This window comes from Motacilla alba, chromosome 1, assembly GCF_015832195.1.
Source record: "Motacilla alba alba isolate MOTALB_02 chromosome 1, Motacilla_alba_V1.0_pri, whole genome shotgun sequence".
Classification (NCBI taxonomy): domain Eukaryota; kingdom Metazoa; phylum Chordata; class Aves; order Passeriformes; family Motacillidae; genus Motacilla; species Motacilla alba.
Genome location: NC_052016.1, coordinates 16,064,988 through 16,088,980, shown reverse-complemented (window position 1 = coordinate 16,088,980; position 23,993 = coordinate 16,064,988). Strand labels below are relative to the sequence as shown.

At 35.1% G+C, this 23,993-nt stretch overlaps 1 protein-coding gene across 20 annotated transcripts in view; it reads right to left on the bottom strand.

Annotated features, from left to right (window-relative positions):
- Positions 1–23,993, bottom strand: part of GBE1 (1,4-alpha-glucan branching enzyme 1) — a 139,088-nt gene that overhangs the window by 10,731 nt on the left and 104,364 nt on the right. For all 20 annotated transcript variants that reach the window (XM_038156865.1, XM_038156873.1, XM_038156940.1 and 17 more), the window contains 3 exons: positions 9,048–9,232; positions 7,837–7,967; positions 866–983 (listed from right to left, as the gene is read on the bottom strand). In XM_038156865.1, coding sequence (XP_038012793.1) covers positions 866–983; positions 7,837–7,967; positions 9,048–9,232 — 434 coding nt within the window. The remainder of the gene's footprint in view (positions 1–865; positions 984–7,836; positions 7,968–9,047; positions 9,233–23,993) is intronic.

The window sequence follows — 23,993 nt, the reverse complement described above, 5'->3', positions numbered from 1 at the left end:
CAGCCTTTGTGAATCTTATTTTCTTATGCTTATGAGCATATACACAGATGTGGATGCATACAGAAAGAATGGGAAATATGTGGACATATACACATATACGTACATAAAGAATAGGGAAAATAACATTTTAAAATTGCTAATTGTGATGATTCTGATTTCAAGAGCAATTAAGAAAGGTAGAGTTTTATTAGTGACTGCCTCAGCTAACAGAAATTGTACGCAAGGATTTGTCTCCCAGTTCATCTCAAGTGGTTTGTGGGAAACTCTTTATCCATTATTCATACCACTTTAGGACTGGAAATCCTTGAAATTCTTGATGTGAACAGAGAAATCCTGTTCCATTTTGCAAAGTTTTTCTGTAAACTGAGGAGGAAAAAGCTAAACAAGGCAAACACATGATAGACTCTAATTCTTGTTTGTACAGTTAAGCACATGATTTTAAGAGAGAAAAGGAAGATTCAGTTTCTGCAGAATTTTAAACAAAGCAAGCATAAAGATGCAGTCTCTTGACTGAAATAAAGTGAAAATAAAGCAAATTATAATATTAATGATAGCAGCTCAAAAGCATATTAGTAGGTTTTCGTGCATGTTGGCAAGGAACACTGTGTGCCAGACACTGCAAAAGTGCATGGAAATATAAAAGTAAGGTTGAAAGGGAAAAATTAGTTAATATATTTCGTTATAATCAAATCATAATGTTATGTACACTGTATTTAGCCACAGGTAATTTCAGAAAATAAATTTAAAATATCTCCTTCCCCCAAATACTAGAAGAGACTCCATATTTGTCCAAAGAATTGCAAAACTTACACAGATGAAAGTAAAATTAAAACAAACAAAAAAAACCCCCAAACAATTGACTTACCATAATTGAATTAGGTCGGTAATTGTGAGGATATTCCTCAGAGAAGTACTCTGTATTGTGGTCCAGCCTTTGATGCCCTCCATATTCTCCAGCATCAGAATCCAGAAGGATTTTATACTTGAAGGCAACTGTTAAGGAACTATGCCCATTACCCTTCAAACAGAAAATAAATCAAAGCAAAAAATCTAGAAGAATTAGTAATGGAAATTATGTAGTAATGGAAGCATGCTGATATACTCAACATAAAGCAAAAATCGTAACAAAATCTAAGAAAAGAGTGGAAAAACATATAGAACATATAGAATTCATGTGAAATTTCATCCTGAAAATTTTATTTAGCACAGTGACTCCTCTTAAAGCAAGTACCTCCCAGTATCTTCTGTAATCTGCCATGAATGATAAGTTTATACATTATAGCAGATATGCACAGCACTTCAGGTGATGAACAAGACTAAAAATGTACCAGTAAATAAAACAGTGTATTTGACTTGCATTTAAGAAGTAACATAATTGTGACCATTAAAATCAATCAGTATTTAGCAATATTTTACAGTCTGTCAGCATCTGATCAACCAGAAAAGCATATAATTTTACAGAAGAAAACTCCACAACTCCTCTTCTAGAAAAGAGCTGGAATTATTATAGCACAGCGGAACAAAAGAAAGAATATATTGTAAGAGAAGGCTTTTTAAGAAACAAACATTCTGACTGCAGTTGTTAAAACGGGGTGAATTATTTAACAAAGTGTAGCAATGAGTTGGAATACCTGTAGATACTTAAAAGGATTCAAACAGATTTAGCGAAAAATACGAGACAAAATAAAGCTGAAACAATAAAATCAGAAAAAATAAGGAAATAAATGGGGAAATAAAGAGCTAACTCATACTCAAAGTCTATTTCTTCTTATTTGGGACAACCATAAAAAATTTATTTTTTTTTAAATTTCATTACCTTTTATTTTCTTGATTTGACATAATTAAAGCATCTTTTTCCTTCCTGAAGTTACAAGAGAAAGCAATCTCTACTCCCCACCACCCAAAAGAGAGAGGGAAATAACAATGATCTATCATCCACAACCTGCCTCCTCTATTCTTAGCTGTGGAAGAATCTTACTTTCCTAGAACTTGTATTTAATAGGATTAGGAATGAGAGAAGCAACACTTCTAGAAAAAAATCAGTGGTTCTTAAACTGCCCTTAGGCTTCTGTGTTTGCTCAACCTTTTGAAAACAGGCCTGCTCAAAACCTGAAGGCTTGTGGTATAAACAGAATTGTTTTCAAGTCTCTTTACACAACTCCATTAGTTGAGCTGCGAAATTCCCCAACTACCTGCCTTACTGACTGAAATCTCTGGTGACAAGGAAGGCTGAAGCATGGCATCACACAGAAGTAACCACATATTTACTCTGAGACACTTCAGTCTAGAAGATTGCAAGGAATAAAAGTAAATGCACATTAAGAAAACAGGAAAACTGTCAATTAGCTCCCAAATCACAAATGGTAACTAATCCCTTCCCCACAAGCGTTTGCAGCAAAATGAGAGAATGATCCAAAACTGCCAAGTTAGTTGTTGAGTTCTACAGGGTAGGTGCCCAAAGATCACCACATTCTCAGCAAAATCTTCGTGTCTGCTATCTTTCCTTAAAAAAAAAAAAAAAAAAAAAAAAAAGTTTGGACAATTGTACTTTGCCAGCTTTAGTCCTCAGAGGTTTTCATGTACACACCACACAGACCTCGCCCCTCCTTTCTTTTCTAAACATGACCTAATTACCACTCATTTGCTCTCATGTACAACATGCAAAGCCACAAACTACAAGATCCAGTCACTCTCTTCAGTGTCCTTTCAGCAGCAGCAATGTCTGCTATTATTTCACTACATATTTTATTAACATGGCAGGAGAATGCCTCCATCAAACATTTCACACCTTGCTTTGGTGATCTGCACTATACATTAAATAAATTATCAGTTTTGTTGAAAGCTCTGACATGTTTAATGATTCCCTCAAAACTATTTACAGTAAATGTCATTGTTATGGCTATGCTGTTTTAAAAATAATTCATAAAATTACATCTGTATTGCTGGAAAGTACTGCTGAAGTTAATATCACCATGTCTTCACGCACATATACAGCACATTTTGTGTAAATACTGTTAACCAGATCCTGAATAATGGGGTCAAAAAAGATTTTTAAGATCTTCACAGATCAGGTATTTGTCTGGGAAAAATAAGTAGTTTGGTAAAGGAGTATATTTACTCTCCAACTTAAAGCCTCACAAAAAAGTCCATTTTCACATTTCAGAATTTTACAAGCATCTAGTTTTCTGAAGATTACTTTCACAAAAGCATTAAACAACAGATGTGCATTTTATTTAAGTACATAATATAAGTATTTTTTTATGCAGTGAGGTCTGTTTTGTTTCTTTGACAGTGTTGGAAATACTAGACTGTATTCTCATTTAAAAAAAAACAACAAAAAATCCCAAAAGAGCACGTGATTTCTGTTGTTTGGTGCTCCAACTAAATTTTCTACCCACTATAAGGGAGCAGAGCAGCAAAAGCAATAAACCCTTGTTCAGATAGAGCTGAAAATAGAAAAAAAACCCAGATGCATTATCTACCACATTAATTACTAAATCATTATGCTTTTATAATGTTTTGAAATACATATTTTAACACAATTTTTAAATTTAATCTTCTGCATGTTTAGTGACACATTTGCAAAGTAAATGCAGATCATAAAATAGGATAATTTGTACTTTGTTCCAACACTTACTGCTGATGAAAGAAACCAAGTAGTGCTTGTGGGACTGATAGAGTCTTAAGTGGTTAGGCCATTTTGCTTTTCATAATTCTTGAATTTCACTGAAAAAACTAGCATAACTAATTTCAAGATGAAGGGTACCACTTTTGCTCCTCTCCACACACTGCTAATTTTGAAGTCTAAGGATTCAACCTATGAATGACAAAAAGCATATGGAGAGTATTTGGCTAAATTTTGTAATGAAGTTAAACACCTTGGCCTGATAAAATCAGCTCAGGATATTTCAAAGGCAGGTGAAGCCATTTAAGCACTCAACACATGCAAAGGTACTGAGAGGCAGGTGTGTACTGCCCCTTTTTGCTTCTGCCAAATATGATTTTTGTTTAAACCACATGCAAATGTACAGATATGTCAGTCAATTTATGCTGGTTGGTGATTATAAACATAAAATGCAGATTTACTTTTGAGCCAAGATAACAAAGCTTGTTAAAAAGGGGAGGGATATACACACATATAGCTTAATTTTAATGAGACTTCCAACACAGGAGAAAAATTATTTAACAAAATCAAGTGCGGAATCGCAAGGAGGGAAAAGGAGTTATTTCTGAAATCTTTAAGCCCCTTTCATGTTCTTTCTTCATCCTTTCAGCCATGTTCCTTTTTTATAGAGGAAAGGAGGTTTCCATATTGAATTTTCACTACAGACTGGCCTTGGAATCCAAGCAGTATCCCACAGAAAGGCCTAGGCAGTAGTAAAAACATAAAATTGGAAACTTATGAATGGTTTCTCCATTAACATTCAAAGTTTTATCTACAATCAGAAAACTAGAGACAGCTGACCTGGATGTTCATTGTTCATCTACCTCCAAACTGAAGCAAATTAGGCAGAAATAATTTGTTCATTCAAGCTGCCTTTCTCATGAAAAGGCTTCTGAAAGAGCATAATATATTAAGTAAAATTCCAGCATAAGCACAGAAATGTTTTTCTTTTTCCTTCGCATAATGACTCAGAAATTGGGCAATAGGATATGCCACTCTGATACTTACACAGACTCACAGTGCTGCAAACCTCCTTCTTCTCCCATGCAGATCAAAGAGGCATTCCCACATCAGTATGCTCTATTTCTTATTCACACCTATTAACATTAAGTATCAACTACCTTGATGGAATTTAGCATTTGACTGATCCTAAATTAAGTCCTTTGTCTCAGCCAGCCAGAATTCTACCAGGCAGGGACAGTTACACAACTACACTTCAAAGGGGTGTCTTTGCCTTCAGCAATCACATGCCAGTGACTCATTTAAATGACCTTACGTGCTCATTAGAAGCTCTAGATGCACGTTGTAAATGTCAGAGAGCCTGAATTAATGTGGGGATTCTTTTAAAAAAGTGGTTTTTTGCAGCATTTTGATGACAATATTTGTGATTCCTAAGGTCAAATCTAGCTATTTGCTTATGGACAACTCTGGCTTCTAATCATAGAACATCCTGAGTTGGAAGAGAGCCACTAGGATCCAAGTCCAACTCCTGGGTGAGAACCGGACAGCCTCAAGAATCCTATGTGCCTGAAAGCACTGTCCAAATGCTCCTGATCTCTGTCACATTTGGTGCTGTGACCACTGCCATGGGGAGCCTGTTCCAGTGCCCTACTGCCCTCTGGGTAAAGAACCTTTCCTAATATCTAACCTAAACCTGACACAGCTTTATACCATCCCCTCAGGTCCTGTCACTGGTCACCAGAGAGAAAAGATGAGTATTGCTGTGGTCTTCTTGGCAGTTAGAACTTGGTGAAAGGAAGGAGAGATCTTGACTCCATTTCAGAAGGCTGGTTTATTATATTATCACATATATTACATTAAAAAAGACCACACTATAACTATACTACAAAGAATAGAGAGAGAATCATCAGAAGGCAAGACAGGAATAGAAAGGAATGAATAACAAAGTTCTGTGAGTCCCCGAGAGTCTGAGAGCTGCTGCCTCCTCGATTGGCCACCAAGTAGAAACATCCCACATCGACCAATCGAGAAAGCACCTGCTGCATTCCACAGTAGCAGATAACAAATTGTTTACACTTGAAGCTGAGGCCCTTCAGCTTCTCAGGAGAAGAAAATCCTAGCAAAGGGATTTTCATAAAATATCACAACCACAGATGAGGACCTGAATGTCCTTATGAACCCTAAATTCATGTCTGGTATTCAATCACTCTGGGACTACAATGCTTTGATACATGCTATGCAAAAATAGCAATATGTAGAAAAAAGAAAGCACTCTTTCCCATGACATTTTTTTTTCTGCTTGAGCAGTATATGACAACATGAAATGTCAAAATACGGATAAGCTAGCAGCAATTCATACTGCTCAACATTCATGGACTCCCATGCTCACCTATAAAATTAAGGTCTCATTCCTTGAATACCTCACACCAAACTACAGTATCTTACAAGAACAAATTGTAGAACAGAGCAACCCAATGTCAAGGCAAATAAGCCAAGAGAGAAGACTGAAGTATGAGGAGGAAGGAAAAACTGACCACAAACTGACTGTGACTTCTCATACAGACACTGACTAGCTGAATGCCCACAGAAAGACTTTCCAAACCAGGGGGGAACAGCAGGACTGTAATGTCTATTGACCACGACTTCTCTTATAAAAGTAGAATTGAGGTTGTTATGCCAACAGCCTACATACAGAACAGTTGAAAGAAGAATGACATTTTCAGTGAGTTCAGAATGGAGGACTGCCTACAAAATTCAGGCCAGGCAGGAAACTCTGCACTTTCAACATACCTGTTAACATATCTGAGAAGCTGTACATAAAACCAGCTTAGAGATATATATCACTACAATATATGGATATACCAAAGCCATCCATTTAATAAAGGCAAATTTAATGACATGTGTTAGATTCACTCATTCATTTAGTTCATGCACAAAACAAACAAACCTAAATATTGAAAGGATCATCCCATTTCCCACAATTCCCAATATAATTCAGAAAAATGTTTAATTAAAAACAATTTGATCAATATATTATTGCAGTTTGTCTCTTCCAGCTTATAACAGCAAAGGCTATCAAATTAAAAATCCACCAATTTATTAAAAGAAACAAACAGACTAACAACAAAGTTTTGCTTTTAGGTACTTCTTCACATCTAAGTTTCAAAGGGATCATAAATAATTCCTTTTCAAGTGGAGAAATTGTTCTGAAGATTTAATATAATGTTACCTTATGTCCTAATAATAGACCATCCTTTATTGAAGTCTTAGGTTAAAAGGATCCATTAAAAAACTATACATAAAATTCATGGTTCTAATTGCAGAAGAAGAGTTAGGAAGAAACCTTAGTCAATATTAAAACACCACAAAGTATTTAAAGAAAATAGATAAGGAAATTCCTCTAGATATTAAATAGCTTCTTACCCTTCTCTGGTGAGCTCCCCCTCCCACAGAGTACTGTGGGCAGCTCTGTGATCCTCAGGACAGGAAATTCCATGACTGAACTAAAGCAACTGAAACATGGAATTACCCAGAATGGCTAATAAATAAAGAGGAGGCTAAAACTGGAACTGCAGTGCTTTAAACTGACACAGCAAGAGTCACACACTAGGCTGTGTTTGTCAAAGGACTTGAAAGAAATTGAATTTGGAAACCTAAACTCCTCCAGAAAATCAGCATTAATTTTTGGAGCCGCTAAGAAATTGGACACAAATGCAAAATCAGCCAATTACTCGAGTAATCATTTACTGCTCAGCTGATCTAAGAGCACATTCTCAGTCCACCATGTTTTAAAGTACAAAGGTACAAATACGAACTGCCTGATGAAGGTTTGCACTAATGCACTTTCCTGTGTGACTCCATGCAGCATCATCCCACTGTGGTGGCTTTCTGCTGTGTATTTAAGAAGAGGGAGTTACTTGCTTTTTCATTCCTCAACAGAATTCCAAAAAACAGCTTCACAAGTCTTTAAATTGCATTTTTTTACTTTTGCTTTCTACAAAATTCTCTCTCATGAAGAAAACTAATTTATAGATTATTTTTTGATGTACACAGAGAATTAAAGCAATATTATATTGGTGACAAATCAGTGATTTCTTACCTTTTAACTACAGATTGAATTAATATTAGGAAGAAAATCACAAAAAAAGCACAAAGTCAGCTTTCAATTTCTAGAACTTTTCCTCACAAACAGAACCGAAAGAAAAGGATATTTTCCTGGAGTTTCAATACCCACTCTGTAGTCCACATAACTTTGATATGGATGGAAGTTGAAAATAAAAATAAGACCTGCTCTCTCAAATGCTATGACCTTATTGGCTTCATGCTTTTCACTCACATAGGCCTAGGGGGAAAAGAAAAAAATCAACACTTTAAAAAAAAAAAGAAAAACCCCACTGCTTCTGTACCTCATTTCAAGTAATACAGATAAATATTCAAGGAATAGAACTAAAGACATTAACATGCAAACTGAAATTGTTTATCTATGAAATTTCATATAAAGTTTTTGATTACTAAGCTTTTTATAAGGCAACATAAAATTACAGAGGTGGAAGCCTGTTCAGCATAGAGCACTTGAAAAATTCTTGATCAAAGATTGGTAACATGGTCATTTCATCACACTTTCCTTCAGTAAAAAATGGATTCCTTTTATCAAATGAAATCTTCAGCCTATTTGCTATGGGGATCTGCATCACATATAGTATTATTAATTCAGAAAATGAAGCACTCAATATGGTTTTTTTGTGTGTTTTTTTAACAATCTGTGTGAGAAACAGCTTTGACAAGCCACAATAAATGGCTGCACATACCACTTTTGTTTTATTTGCTAAAGCCATTAATAAATAACTAGACATCAATTTAAAAAATCTTTAAAGTAGATTATTCTTTAAAGTGGACTAGAACGAAATAATTAAACACTGAGAAATTCTAACAATTGATCTTTCATAAAAATTACAGTGTAATACAAGTGAAAAAACATGCAAATGCAGAAGCAGCAGGTTGATGACTAGGAGACTATAACTTACACTAAACTCTGCTGAAAGTTTTTCCTCAGAAATGGAGTAATTATTTTTATAAAGTGTAATGTCAGAACAACTTATACTTTTTCAAAACAACCGTTGGATTGGATTACGGACAATTCTATAGTCTGCTTTATGCAATTCACAGTTGCTAAATAAAAAATAGGGAAAATAATAGGAAAAGACCTTGTTATGAAGCTAAAAGGAGACTGTTTCAGGTTTCTATTATCTGTGGAAGATATTTCAGTGCCATGTTTTGACAACTTGAAATATATGGTGAAGGCATTACATAGCGCCTAATAAAGCACAGTTTGAAATTTCAGCATGCAAATTTGAAAGTGTTGTTACTCTACACATGCACCCAACTGGTGACTAAAACTTACCATTTTGTTTATATAGCTTACCTGGGGAGATGCAAGCCAGCCAAATCTTTCTTCCAATTTATTCATATCTCTATCAAAGGCATTTAGGAATTTATAGCGAAGAAGATCATCCTCAGTAAGATTAAACTGTCTTCTGGCATAGTGGTAGCTCTCATTATTCCCTATTCTGGGAAAGTCAAGCCATTCTGGATGTCCAAATTCATTACCTGCATTTAAAAATATTAAGGATCTCTGAAATAACATGCTAAGAATACACTAAGCCTGCAAAAGCAAAATATATTAATGTGTATTTTCTTTCTACAAGTTTTAAATGCCGAAGAATCCACTTCCATACACAAACCAGTCAATTTATTATTATGTCTCTCATTTTTTAATACATCTCTCAGAACTACCATTTGTGTTAGTAGGGTTGTTTGGCAATTAAAACTACAAGAGCAAAATATCCGTGGACTCCAGGGGAAGTATAAAGTGACGAATCATGAACTGCATGTTATCATGCCGTGCTTAAAAATTTTCCAAAAATTTCTCTGTGTGTGCCATTATATCTCAATTTGGTTTTCTACAGCAGTAGCTTCTCAAATCTGCCAGTCTAACCCAGATTATCTAGCCCAAAAACTACTGACCAGACTTCTCTTGAAGACAAAGAATAGGTTTATTCAAACTTGGATCACATTCAAAAACAAGGAAACAGGTTGACATTTTATCAAGAAAAAGTTTAGCTTCTCTTATGTAGAATCTCCAAAGCAAATCTCAAAGTCCCCTCATTTGGGACTCAGTATTTTGAGTGACTTCGATGTAGCCAAAGTTTTCTTGGTTTATATATTGTCATTATTACAGATTGAGACAACTCCAAATGCACTTAATTCTAACTCATGAGATAAGCTGTTGTCCTGCAGACTCTGTGACATTTTGGACTATTCATTTGACACAGAATTAAAGGGTATCAAGTACCTTGCAAGTTAAACACTCATTTCAAAGCCCACAACAGTTGATTCATGACAAACATTTAAGAGATTACACAACACCCACTCACTATAAAACAGAGACAAAAACATGTACCTGGAAATATGTATGGAAAGTAATACAATGAAATTTAAGAACTTTTCTACTAAAACAAACAAATAAAAAAAGAATAGTAAAAGGATCCTCACATTTCCACAAAATGTTACTCAAGTTTTGTCAATGAGCTGTAGCTTTGTGAGCTGACAAAGGGCAGGGATGCCAAGGGAATGCAAGAGATTCCTGGCTGGATACCCTGCATGTATCCACCACCCATCTGCTGTGCCATTCAGCCCGCACTGCCTCAAGGGCCTGGAGGATAAAGGCAGCAGAGACAACTGTGAACTTCAATTTGTGAAATGATTTCTGTAATTCTATGTTTCATGGGAACAAAGAAATGAACAGAGGACAAAAGAAAAGCCTCATATATATTTAGGAGAGTCCTTCAGAGTGGTGTCTGCTTTGTAAACGAACTGACAAGTTGTAAATTAAATTTCCTATTCAAAAGCTAAACCACCAAATTTCATATTCAGCTCAAAACTGGAGACAAATATAAAAGAATCAGAAACACAGCAGGACTTTCAAAATGACCTTGGAATAATGCTGGACTGAGCTCTTAAACTGTGCTAACAATATGGTTTGGAAAATGAGGAAAGATATTGCTACAAAACAGACATAGTATCTAACCAAATTCAATATTCTCTGAAGAGCTAGACAAGGTATTACCTTCTTTCGTGATCTGCACACTATTGAAAAAATGAACTACATGAGATACCTCAGCTAAAGACAGCAAAAAACATCAGAAAGACAGAAATGACGCATATCTTGAATTGATAGGCAATGAAATCATACCTATTTGTTCAAGAAAGAAACAACAATAGGGGAAATAAGCAATTGAAGATAGCAAATAAATTAGACTGAACTAGCCCATCAATTCCATAGATTATGTCTGTGTAAGTGGAGCAGACTTCCTTCAGGTTTATAATGTGTAACAACTCTGTCACTTCCACTTGCTTTGCCTACTTCCCCACCACAGTAACTAATGAGTTTCCAATGTTGTTCTGTTGTCTTGGCTTTTTAAAAGGAACAATATAAGTGCAGCAAAATATTAAAAGCAGTCTTAATTTCCTAACTATTACTGATGGCTCTTAAGAAAAAAAGGGAATTTAGTACAGTGCAGTAATTCGACAAAACACTAAAATAATTTCTGTTCCCAAAAACACAAGCTGAGGTTTAAAGGCCTGCATGTACTTTGACAGTTTGTGTCTATGAGCATCTTCTGGAGAATATGCTCCTGAGACTTTTGTACTAGTTGCTTGACTAAAAGGGTCACTCACTTTGTCTTTATAGGAAGAAAAAAATAGTGCATAAATTGTAACAGAATTAATTCAAGCAGTTTTGGTTATGTTTTTAAACTGTGGTATAGGAAAAAGAAAGTAACATTTAGGATGTATATGCTTCTTGCAATGCATTAAGGCCATGCATCCTATAAAAAACCCCACAACTAAATGCTACTTTTTAAAATTGCTATTTTTTTCTAGTTTAGCTTCATAACAGATGATGAGAGGGACTAGGAAAGAAAAGGCACAGGTGACCAACACTTACTGCTAGAGAAAACTATCAGTTCACTGAATGTGAAGCATGATCTGCCTCCTTCCCCAGGTTACACTTCTCGTCTCTGACAAGAATCAACAACATTCACTTCTGTGCTTAGAGGCCTCTACAGTTATCAAGAAGTATAACTGGGATTTATTTTGCTCTAATTAATTTACTGTTTGATGTAAAAGTCTAAACTACAGATTGATAAGAAGCCAGCTGCCACAAATGATGCAAATCAAGACAATGGAACTAATGTGGGGGAGGCAGAGAACAAAGCTGAAATTAACTGAAGTTTTGATTAGAGAAACAAAACAAAGACAAATCCTTGAAGTGCAATGCATGCTAATTTTATCTAGGAATTAATTGAAGTTTGCTATTTGCTGCATATTGCGCACACTGGACAACTTTATTATGTACAGGATTTCAAGATGGCAATTCCAACAAATAAATTAACTTTCTACTACCATAATTAAAATTTACGTCACCCTTGTTTATGAGGATAGAAATGCATTAACACCACAAAGAAGTTAGGCTGCTGTGAATTCTTTTCAAGTTGATCTGCACAGGTCAATAAAACTTTCTCGATCTCTCTTCTTTAGACATCTTTAGCAGCAATTCTCTCTGAAAGAATAAGCCTAAGCAGAACTGAAGGGATATTTAAAAGATGGAGCAGGCAGTTTCAAGAGATGTTATTAGGAGTTGCGTGCATTTTGAATTAAATATGATGACACTAAATATTTCAAAAGTAGTTAAAGCAAGTAGTTTATTTTATGCAACAAAGGTAAGAAGTTTAATTAGGATGTGTAAGGCTAAACAAGGTTTTTAATTATCTTAAACACCACAAAAAGATCCTATTTAAATCTGATGAGCTGGAGGCTGGACACATTGGGACAAAAATTCCAACAGTTCCACTTTAAAGTACATCTATCAAAGTTTGTGGAGTTACACCAATTTACAGAAGTCAGATAACAAAGTCATCTAGGAATTGCAACTGCTTTGAATTTAACTTCACTACCTTTGTGAACAATGATGACAGTGCAACAATCTGCAGGCTATAAATAGAATCAATGTAAATCAGATCTGGATAGCATATGGTATTTATCATTATTTCAAACAATAAACACTTCAAACAATTGAGTGTTTCTTCATTTTCTCTAGTTGTAAAGCTCTTGGGTGTTAAGTAATTCTGATACTCTGAATTTACTCATATTTGTACCAAATCTTCTTAACATTCATTACTACCAAATCCAAACAATAAACAGTACTCTGTTTCTGAATGAGGAAAGAATGAACCTTACTGCAAGCATTCCTATAGTCCTGAAATCCTCGCAAAAATAAAATTAAGTGAAATTCCAAATAGACTCCTGAAACACCTGGGTTAGGTGACATGAAGACCTTCACATGTTTTTAATCCTCTAGCATTGGTATTTAATTGACATCTTGGGTCAGAAAAGACTAACAAAATCAATTCAGGCAAACAATTGTATTTTAACGTCTGCACAAAACACAGGCTAGAGGAAATCTCTAGCATGAGGTAATGGTAGAGAGGACAATTGGTAAAGACAATTCTGTGAAAAAAAAGTGTATTTTTCTCCAATTTTCTGAAAATACCGATACTGTCTCCTCCCAAGTTATGAAAGATAAAAATCAATATCAACACCATATTTGTTTTGCAGCTTGGATCTTTCCGTCTCCTCGGGGAGACAAAGAATGTATCTCCTCTGGGATGATACAGTCATGAGGAAACACAAGCATGCCTCCAATGTATCCAAGACATGGGAAAGGACTCAGTCCTTAAAATGCTTGCTCTAAATCACACAGGGACACAATACTCTGTAGAGGGATATGGTTCCTGTTGTTTTTCTCCCATTCCCACTTCCCATCAGGGGTTGCTTTGTCTTCTCTCATTTCCTACTGATGTTTAAAAGTTGGGAGCTATCGTACCACACAATTTTATAAACACTGATAAAACAGTTCCAGGTTCTCAAAAGAGATAATATTCCAATTGTTCCAACAAAAATTCCAACCATACTAAATGGCACTGTTCAGTTCTCGTATTTCAAACCCAGATCTCTCTTTTGACAGATAAATTACAGAAAAAACCCCAAACCAAATAACAAGAAATAAAGAATTCTCCTAAGAAGCACCAATTCTGCATCTCTATTAGGAAGAGCTGAATGGCTGAGAAGTTTTCTTACACAGAGGAACAATCAGACACAGGCATAGTAAACAGGCCATAGCATTGCTTACTATGATTTACTTCCTTTTTCAACAGAAGATCATATGATAGTTATGCCCACATCCTGGTATTTAGCAGAACTCTAGTTACACAGAAAAAAACCCCTCAAATTATCTGGAATAAATTATTCTTTCATTTAATTATTTGTAATGTTCTATCAAAGGAGTACTCAAAATACCAGTGGCCTCACTGATAACAGTATGCACTTCCTAAGGGCAGATGAAAGCTTTCCTTGAATGTTTACTGAGCAGAGCAAGAACAGTTCATACTAACGGACAAAAAAAAAAAAAAAAAAAAAAAAAAAAAAAAAAAAAAAAAAAAAAAAAAAGAAAAGAGTACCCATGAGAAGTTACCTAGGCTAGAAGGCACCTTGAGAATATAATTATTTTATTAATCTATGCTTAGAAACTTTCAGGCCTCCTTTCCCAGTGTAGAATAATATATTTCTGACTTACAACTTACTCAATGTCCTCACAGAGTATTTAAAACAATAAAGCAGCAACTAAACTCTTTGTGATGCTTTTACACTGAAACAGCTCCCATTTTGCTGTTTCCTATTAGCTGCATCCTGGTAAAAAACAAGAGACTGACTTTGATACTGTGACATTTCCACCAGGCTCTATGTGAACACGGCACAGTATACATTATTTAGTCAACCACTTCCAAGAGCTCACTAAAATATTTAAGAACAGAAATATTGCAGAACACATTCCAAAGGTTAAAAAAAAACCAAAACAACACAACAAAACAGGAAAAAAAATCTAACAAAAAAGTATAAATCTATATCAACAAACTTTTTTAACAGATGATGCAGGCAGAGAAGTTCTAGCTAGATCTTTCAGCACTGCCAATTATTAACTGGTACCACAACTGACAGGTTAATGGGCTTACAAAGTGAGTTTAGAACAAGGCAGAAACACAGAGGTCCAAGAAAGGCATAAATCAAACAAATATCTTGGATGGTTTACTTGCTGGTATCAGTAAAAATTTATTTGTCTAATTTGAACGAGCATATAAAGAATTAAGAAAAAAAATGTAAACAGAGGAGAAAGACCACTTACATAGTGTTTCATGTACAGGAAAATTAAAGTAAATAAAAAATGAAAGTTCAGTATTATCCTGTTCTTATTACAGGAACAAATCTAATTACTTAAGTAATAACTATGCATTTGTTAACATCACAAAATGAGAAAACTTGAAATTAAAATTTGGAATAAACTTTTAACAAAGTGTAGGGGGAAGGCATTCTAAAATAGATATCAGCAATCAAAACACAAGGTGCATTGTGAGAAGCCCTGGTTTTCTTCAAACAGTACAAATAAGCCATCAGAGTGTATTTCCGGCTGCACCTCTAAATCTCTTCTTACCTACTGTCCTCAAAGGAGTACATTCCCAAGATTCTTCCTACACTCACATATCACTACTTTGAAATTAAAGCTTCTTTCTGCCAGCTGCCTCCTGCCCCCCACCTGAGGCTGGTTCAACCCTGCCATGCTGAGAATGCATTTATAAACTTCCTAAAAACATTTATTTTAGGAAAAATCTTCTCAAGATCCTCACAATTTTAATCATATCGTCTGCCATTGTTTCCAGTGAACCTGGGCACTTACTATGGTATTTTTAAAAACAGAATGATGCAATTACTGTAAAAGTCTTTGAAAAGGCACAGCATCATACTGCTACACTACTTTTTCCTCAAAGAAATTGAAAACTCCAAACAGCATCTGGAGTGGTACCTGGGCACTGTTGCACAGTTCTTAAAGAGTGCAGAGACCCTCAATGTGCTCGGTCTCAAGGCTGTGGCTGCCAATGTTAAGACTCCTCTGATGCAGAAAACCAATCAATGGTATTTAAGTTGCCATAAGTTATGCATCGTTTCAGATAAGGAAATGGAGTTATTTGTTTTCTGAACATGACATAAGTGATTTGGGAATTTGGAAGGTACAATTGGTATTTTGCTTGCAGAACTCAGCACTGTTTCAAAGACATCTGCTACTGTAATGTCTCCTGCTATGAACTTGCATATACACAAATATAAATAAACACAATATTTAAAAAGCAATCAATTGGAGTATTTGTTTCTACACACAATTCTATACAACAGCTGAAACCTTAGGTGGAACTAACACCTAACTGAAGCCACATTTTAGATATATAAGGATATTTACTTAAGAATTAGTTATCCTTGGCCAAAAAACCCCTCAATATCCTGAAACCATCATGGAGAGTAAAATTCAATATCCTACTCTCAAAATAAAAGTTTATAGAAATAAAGGAATACAAATTTTCATATCAACTTAGAGAATTCTCACAAAGAAAATCTTGAATATTAGCAGACAATTTTACCACACTGAAGAGTGAAAAAATAGTAAAATGATTCTGAAATTAGCCACACTTCATATTAGATAAGAAGCCTTTTGCACTGAAATCCTTTCAGGTTCCCAATTCAGCAATTAAATATCATGGCAACATGTACCAAATAATTTTTGGCCACAATTGTATCTTACAATTAAATACTGTTCAGAAAATAAAGATTGGGAACATACAGATGTATTTTCCAATTGTTTAATTATTAGAGAGTTTGACAACACCAGTCCAGCATAATGTGTGTAGTGCTTGGTCAGTACACCCAAACCCATCATTAAAGAAAAAGGCAAATATTGTGATCCAGAATTGTAAATTAGCAATGTCTCACAATACAAAACATCTTCCAAATGAGAAGCATTTTAAAGTCAGGTTTCTCTTACAGAGTGTCCTCAAATAATTTGTTTCAAGAAACAGACTCACTTTAGTGATCTGATAAAAAAGCACAGTCCTGCCAATATCCAGCCTTCCTACTGTTCAGCAGGGCATTTTCATTCTACAATTACTTCAATTTCACTACTTAGCAAGAAGACATTCAAAGTCTTATTGTACTTCTACCTTGCAGCAAAAGAATATATAAGACTGATGCTAAATAATCATGCAGTGAGGATTCAAGGTCATATCGGGTTAAGGTTTTGGATTTTTTTTTGTTTGCAGCCTTGATTTTGTGTGGGACTTTCGGTGTTGGTTTGGGTTTCTTTACACAGCAGATGAAAATAAATGCCAAGGACTGACAACACTGGAAAAGATTGGCCAACTTCTCCTCTGGCTTCAGGGCTACTGCTGAGGGATGAATGAAATATATGCCATCTGTAAAACTCAAACATGTTGGGGAAAATAAAAAAATGAAACCCACATTTCAGGAGTCACTTTGTTAATAGTTTAAAATAGTCCTGAGAGAAGACATATTAGCTAAATAATCCATTTTTCTATAGTTATTAAAGCAAATATTATAAGGAGATTCATGAAGAAAACTCAATGTGTAGAGAAAGAACTTTGAGTGTGGGCAACAGGTAAAATGAATCTTCTCGCCCTGCTACTTTCAAATGCTCATACTAAACCCTTTTGTGAAATCAATACACAGAATGAGCTTTAAGAGTAACTCTGCATAAGATAGTCTCTTGGGAAAGAGTGATGATAGCTACATCTAGTAGCCAACACAAAAGTTGGTTTGGTACTTTCTAGCTGTATTTAAAGACATACCAAAACCACCGACCCCCACATGGAACGCAGCACAACACAGCATTACGCATTGCTTTTTGGCATTTCCACTGAAACCAACACAGTATGATTGCTGGGTTTTGGAAGGAATTTTCAGCTAATAACGCAAGGTAAACCATAGGGCTGCTCAAATAAACATCCAACAGGAGTTCAGACAGATTAAAGAGGAATGGCATTATCTGAAGTAAAAATTAAATGATTATTTAAGCTAGGGAATTACAAATCTGCCAAAAACCTCCTTGTGAAAGTGTGAATATTTTGAGCAACCTGAGGAGAAAAGTGGAAGCCTCAAGAGTTACAAACTCTCATGAGACTTATGCCAAATTAAACAGTACATTTACATTATGATTCATATGCCTTTTGCTTACTATTCAATAAACAGATTAATCAAGTACCATAACCAGTTTAAATTCTATGAAGTGGAAATAATTTCCTTATTGTTCCTCTCACAATAATTTGACTCTTTATCTGGGAAGAAAATTAGTTTTGAAATACACTTATATTCCAAGGAACAAAAGTGCTGCTTTGCTGTGTGTTTCAAAAGCAGTATCCTCAGCGGATGGTAAATAGCTATGTTGGTAGAAATATAATTTATGTGTATGTCAGAAGAACATCCTGCATCAACTTATTGACTTTTTGCATTCATTGTTTTAGAGTCTTTTGCTTCCCCTCCCTTCAACTTGTTCATTGTTAGCTTCCCAGTTCGGGGCTTTATTTGTTTGTTTGTGTTGTGTGGGGGATTTTTTATTTTAAGATACTCTTACATAAAAAATGAAAGATGATAAGTGGTTTATGCAAGACTCCAACCAGACATTTGAAAGCAATTTTTTAAGTCATGTTTATTTGTTTTAACATATTTGAAAAATCCTAGCATAACATTCTTATGGTGACAGCATAATCTGCTGAAAGATCTCTGCTCATTAGAGTCAATCATAATGAGGATGCCTAAGGCAAGATTATTTGTATTGTGGGTGGGGTTTTTGTTTGTTTGTTGTGTCATTTTTTTTCTTTGTGGAAATGGGTATTGAAATTTTCAAGTTTGTGGTTTTTTTTTTCCAGAAAGAACAGTTAGAAATCAGAAGTCAGGGTCTCTGGTATTTTGTCATTCTACAAAAAGGGCAGGTTTCAAGAAGAGTCTCATTTGCCTGATAATCAATAAAGTACTTATGACTGTATATTAAAGTCTTGAACAGAAAATGCATGGTTTAAATTGAAATGTCTTTTTTGTAAATGAGATCTATTAATGAAGGTGCACAGAAGGAGTGTATTAATGAGAGAAACCTCTGATGATGTAATTCTGACATGTTCAAAGCAGTAATTTCCCTGGTCCGCTCTCTCCCTCTTACTAGACTAGGGACCAAATCTTATACAGTTTTCAAAGAGACATTCTGAACTTTTTGTAAGATACAATGCATCTATCAGACTGCACCTGAAGAATCTTAAAAATCAGAATTCACTTAGAATCATTAAGATGTGCTGCTTCCACAAAAATACTTGGTCTTGAAATGCTCACTGCATCAGATTTTAAAATGGACCATAGATTTGCAACTGCTTCAAGTGGACATTATGCATGCACATCTTATATGACAGGAAGTGTCACAACATCTGTTTTTTAAGCATCTTAAACCTGATCCTTGAGCCATCCTTAGTCACATCTCAGAGCATAAGAACAAAAAAGAAAAATTAAAATATCATAGCAATAGAAAGCTTGTATGTTATTAAAATTCTTTTACAACTGTTTACAACTCCAGAAGAGGATAAAGAAAGGCTGTAATTAAGAACCAGCCTCTGAAGAGCATCACCTTCTAATACTAATCTACAATTAGTTACACCATAATAATTGCTGGTCTTCCACTACGAGTGGGCACATGAAGACTGCAACTATAGTGCAGGCTGGGGCAGACCTTTACAAGTATCCTGATGGCAAAATGGGCTGGATTCACAATGTAAAGATAGTTTTGACTCACCTGTACATTAACCAGTGTCAGCACAACTAGAAGCAGGAAAAAGGGGGAAAAAAAGGAAAAGAATATATAGCAAAAAATTGAAAAAAATAGATAGCAGGCAACAGTTTTTAAAGCTGAAGCAAAACCATCACTCAGATAAAAAATGGACTTTAAGGAATTGGTACGGATGGAACCTTTGCTGCAAGAAGCAGGTGAAGTATAAAACAGCCACCAAAATCTATAGGAACTGAGCACAATTATGCAGGAAGGTGTTCATCTTTTTTGTCATTGTTCTTTGTTTTTTGTTGTTGTTTTTGTTAAGCAAAGAGATAGGAAAAAAATAAATCTCATAATATTGAGAGAACAGTTGCCTGTTGAAATTTAAAATATAATACAGAAAGAAAATTTACTGCAACTGAATGTTACCACAGCCTTTCAAAAGACAGTTGTGGCCAAAAAAGCCCTTTCTGCATGTTTAGCTACTCCTTCACATTCTCCTTCCCTTGTACTTCTGAAGAGGACTTGCCTTAAAAATCAGCTTTAAGAGACATCAGAAGAGCCACAATATGTGCTGATTTAAGTGGTATGATTCCACTCCCCTTCCTTCAGGTAGAAAGACAAGAGGAAAGATTATGGACATTTGCTCCCTAATAACAAGTCACCTGACAAAGAGATTTTAAGAGGTATTCAGCGTATCATCGGGCAGAGCTTCTGCCAGTTTTTTATTTGGTCTTCCAATTTTCAGGATTTAGTGCAGAAAATTTCTCAAATAGCTGGGAAACACAAGACCCACTAACACACTCAATTTCCTGACAATGGACACATTATATAGGTAAATCCAGGCACATATCAACCCATACATCAAGAACTCTAGTATGGAGCATATCACTGGAAAGTGATCAAGTGCTCTTCTTGACTGTCCCTGGGGCGGAGGTGGGAGGAAAAGCTGAATTTTGGATGGTGTGCTCTGGTGGCAGTTGAGGAAGGAATGATCATGAAATCAGATTGGTTATCTGTGTCCATACAAGATTTTTTTTTTTTCAAATAACTTAGGTCAAAAGAGGTTAGTAAGCAAGTAAATAGTTGTAAAAGAATGGTCTAGAACTGTGAACCTTTGAGATTTAACTTCTAAGAAAAAGAGGTTCACCATGAACCATCCCCCTCTGTTCATTCCATTATCTCATGCCTCTTTATTTGCAGTGGACAGCTAACCCTTCTCTGAAATTCAAAAATTTGCTACATACACAGAGGCAAACATGACAATATTCATCTCATGTTCAAAACATATTTAAATTAGCATCAAGACCCAAACCAGCTGAAGGGATAACAAAGCTGTGAGCCTTTCAAGACAAAACTAGGTAATACTTTTAGATTTTTCTTGTGACACCAAGTTAATGGACAGAAACCAAATTTAGACTGATAAATGAGAATCAGAGCAGATATTATTCCCAGATTACATAATGGCTGCTTAAATCACAATTAAAATTTTAATTTGTTTTTCAGTTTTGAAAAAAGTACCTCTGAACTAGTGGACAAAAATTAAAAGCAATTTCATTTAGGTAGACACCTCTAACTTTTTCCTTGATCAACATTTTACTAAAAACATATGTTCAGATGAATTGCTCCTTTCCCTACCCCAAAGTTTCACATAACTGCTGGAATTAATTCTGTATGCACGCATTCATTTTTAAAAAGAAATATTTCCAAAAATAATGTTTCAGTTTACCAAAATATGAATGCATTTAAAGTGCTACATTCCATACTGTCATTGCACTGTACACAAACAAGAGATAGAGCTTCTTTAGGGGCCAAGATAAAAGTATACTCCACAAAATGCTTTTTCTGCCTTTAAGACAAAACTTCTTTGTCAAGGGAAAAAGTTAACTTTGATCCTTTGATCTCATTAAAAAAACCCTCAACCTCCTTCCATGTCTGAAAAGTGTTGTTACAACTGTTTGAGGAAAGCCAAATATGTACAAACACTAAGATGATTTCTCCTTTCCCCCTCCAGCAATGCTGCATGGAAATTCAAAATGACATAAGCAAAATACAGACAAGAAACCATTAGAGATTATTTGCACAAAGACATTTTGAATTGGACATATGAAATTTCTCAGTAATGATTTTTCATTCCTTTGTGGATTGTTTCTTTAAAAAAAAATGCTCAAGTGAAAAATGCTTTACATGGATCATCTATAAAAAAAAAGGGGGGAAGAATCCTCTGAAACAAGTAAAATTACACCTTTATCTGCAAAAAAAATATTTGCCAATGTCATTACTCATTTTGTTTTGTTCCATTTCATTCCTGTATGTGGCCACATTATAGTGGTAGCTTATTTCAATACTTGTTTTCTTATTTAGATTTTAATGAGAACATTTCATTATCAGCAAAAAACATCCTTTGAAAACCTGATACGTCATGGTAACAGCAGGAGGGAAGAAAAGAGACAGGGTCCTAACAGGAGCCTGGTAAAAACTTCTCATGTCCCTGAGCCCAGCCTCACAGTTTCTCAGATACAGATCACATAATCCCTTTATGAACTGGGAAATGAAAAAACACAAATCAAATACTTACTGAGAGAATATGACATGTACACAGACCCTTTATTAAGATAAATTTTATTAATTTCTACAAGCCTCTTCCTGTATTTGAGTTTCCAGAGGAAAGCAATGGATTTAGTTCTGTATTCTTAAGTGCAGTGTACGAACCAAATAACCTTCCATGTAGGAAATAAACTAAAACCACAGTCTTTCTGGCCTACAAATATAAAAGCAATTAGCAAATACAAAAAAGAACTTGGACAATTTCTCTGAAAACTTCAATTATGTCTAGGCTGAACTCCACAAAGTGAAAACTATTTTACATTAAGATACTCCCTGCTTCATATTTAATTAGGACACAACTTTCCAACCCATAAGTAGGAAAGCAGGATATTAATACATAGTTTACTATGTTTCTAAGGCCAGTCACAGACAGAACTGTAACAAGCTTCGTGCAATACTGATTTCTCTTTCTGTTTCCTTTTTCCCCTCTCACCAAACAGAACAATAAATTTCACATATTGATGAAATTTGCACAAATAAGGCAAGTTTTCTTTGCATCTATTGAAATTAGTATGTCATTATTCTGGCATGCTTATCAGCCTGTGGGCTTTGAATAGTCATAGAATCATTATGGTTGTCTGCAAAGTCCCCCACTAAACCACATCCTCAAGAGCCACATCTGATAAATACCTCCAGGGATGGCGACTCCACCACTTCCCTGGACAGACTGTTCCTGTGTCTGACACCCTTTCAGTAAAGAAATTTCTTTATGCTCAATCCAAATTTTCACTGGTGTAACTTGACAGCATTTCTTCTTATCCTATCACTTGCTACCTGGCAGAAGAGATCAACCCCCACCTGGCTACAACCTCCTCTCAGGTGGTTCAAGAGAATGATAAGGTCACTTCTAAGCCTCCTTTTCTCCAGGCTAAACAAAATGTATAGAAAAATGCAGAGTTTTAAATAATTAACTATTCACATATTCAAGAAGAAACACATACAAGTTGTTTAAGTACAGCTAAATAGTACACAAGGATAAAATAGCATAGTAACACAAGTGAAGATTTATGGAAAATAGAATATACATTCACATAGTATTTTGGTATCTATAAATAACTACTACTTGGACTATGTTAGCTTAGATGAAAGAAAAATGTGGGCTATGGAAGTCCACCCATGTTCAGACTTCCGCACTTTTCCGTTCAAGCAATATTATGCACAATTCATGACTTGCTAAAATGGTGGCAGCCACTGGGAACTACAATAAATAACCAGTCATGAAAATAAACAAACAGGAACAGCTCAGCTTGAGACAAGTTTTTGTTTGTTTTAAGGAGCTCAAGATAAATAATGGAAAAGCATGCTCCCAATCCAACATTGCATGTTAACACAGGTCAATGTATTCCATCAGATATCCTTTTTTTTTCCCAATAACAATTTGAAATAAGACCATACATTTCTCCATTATGAAGATAAAGGTTGTGAGCTTAAGCTGCAAAAGAGCTGACCTATAATACAACCACGCAGATGATCCAGGATTTCCTGCAGTATTTTGTATTAACAGTTAGCTGGATTAAAAAAAAATATATATATGAGAGGCTTAAGGGAGCTATTTCATAGTCTAGAGATTGACTCTTAAATCAAGAGTGAGTGGATTACTAGATCACTTTTAAATAATCTCTCTAGAAGAGGGAAGATGCCACTTGAGAGGATATTCCATGAAAATACCTTGCTTGCAGGAGTTTTCACAAAAAGATCTCAATAATTATCTCAACTACATAAAAGTTCTAAGCTTCTAGCTGTAAAAAAAAATGCACTAGTACTTTTGGCTTTGTGAATAATCTTGTTACCCTTGAGACATTAGTCACTTGTCTGGTTATTCCTCTTGCCCTGCACTTTTATGTAGTACGTTCAGACAGAAGTAGTGGTTTATATTCAACGAGGCATCCCAACTCAAAACGTACCTGTATGTCACAGTGACATTTTATGAAAATCCCTTTGCCAGGATTTTTTCTCCTGAGAAGCCTCAGAAAAGAAATCTAATAATAATTATCT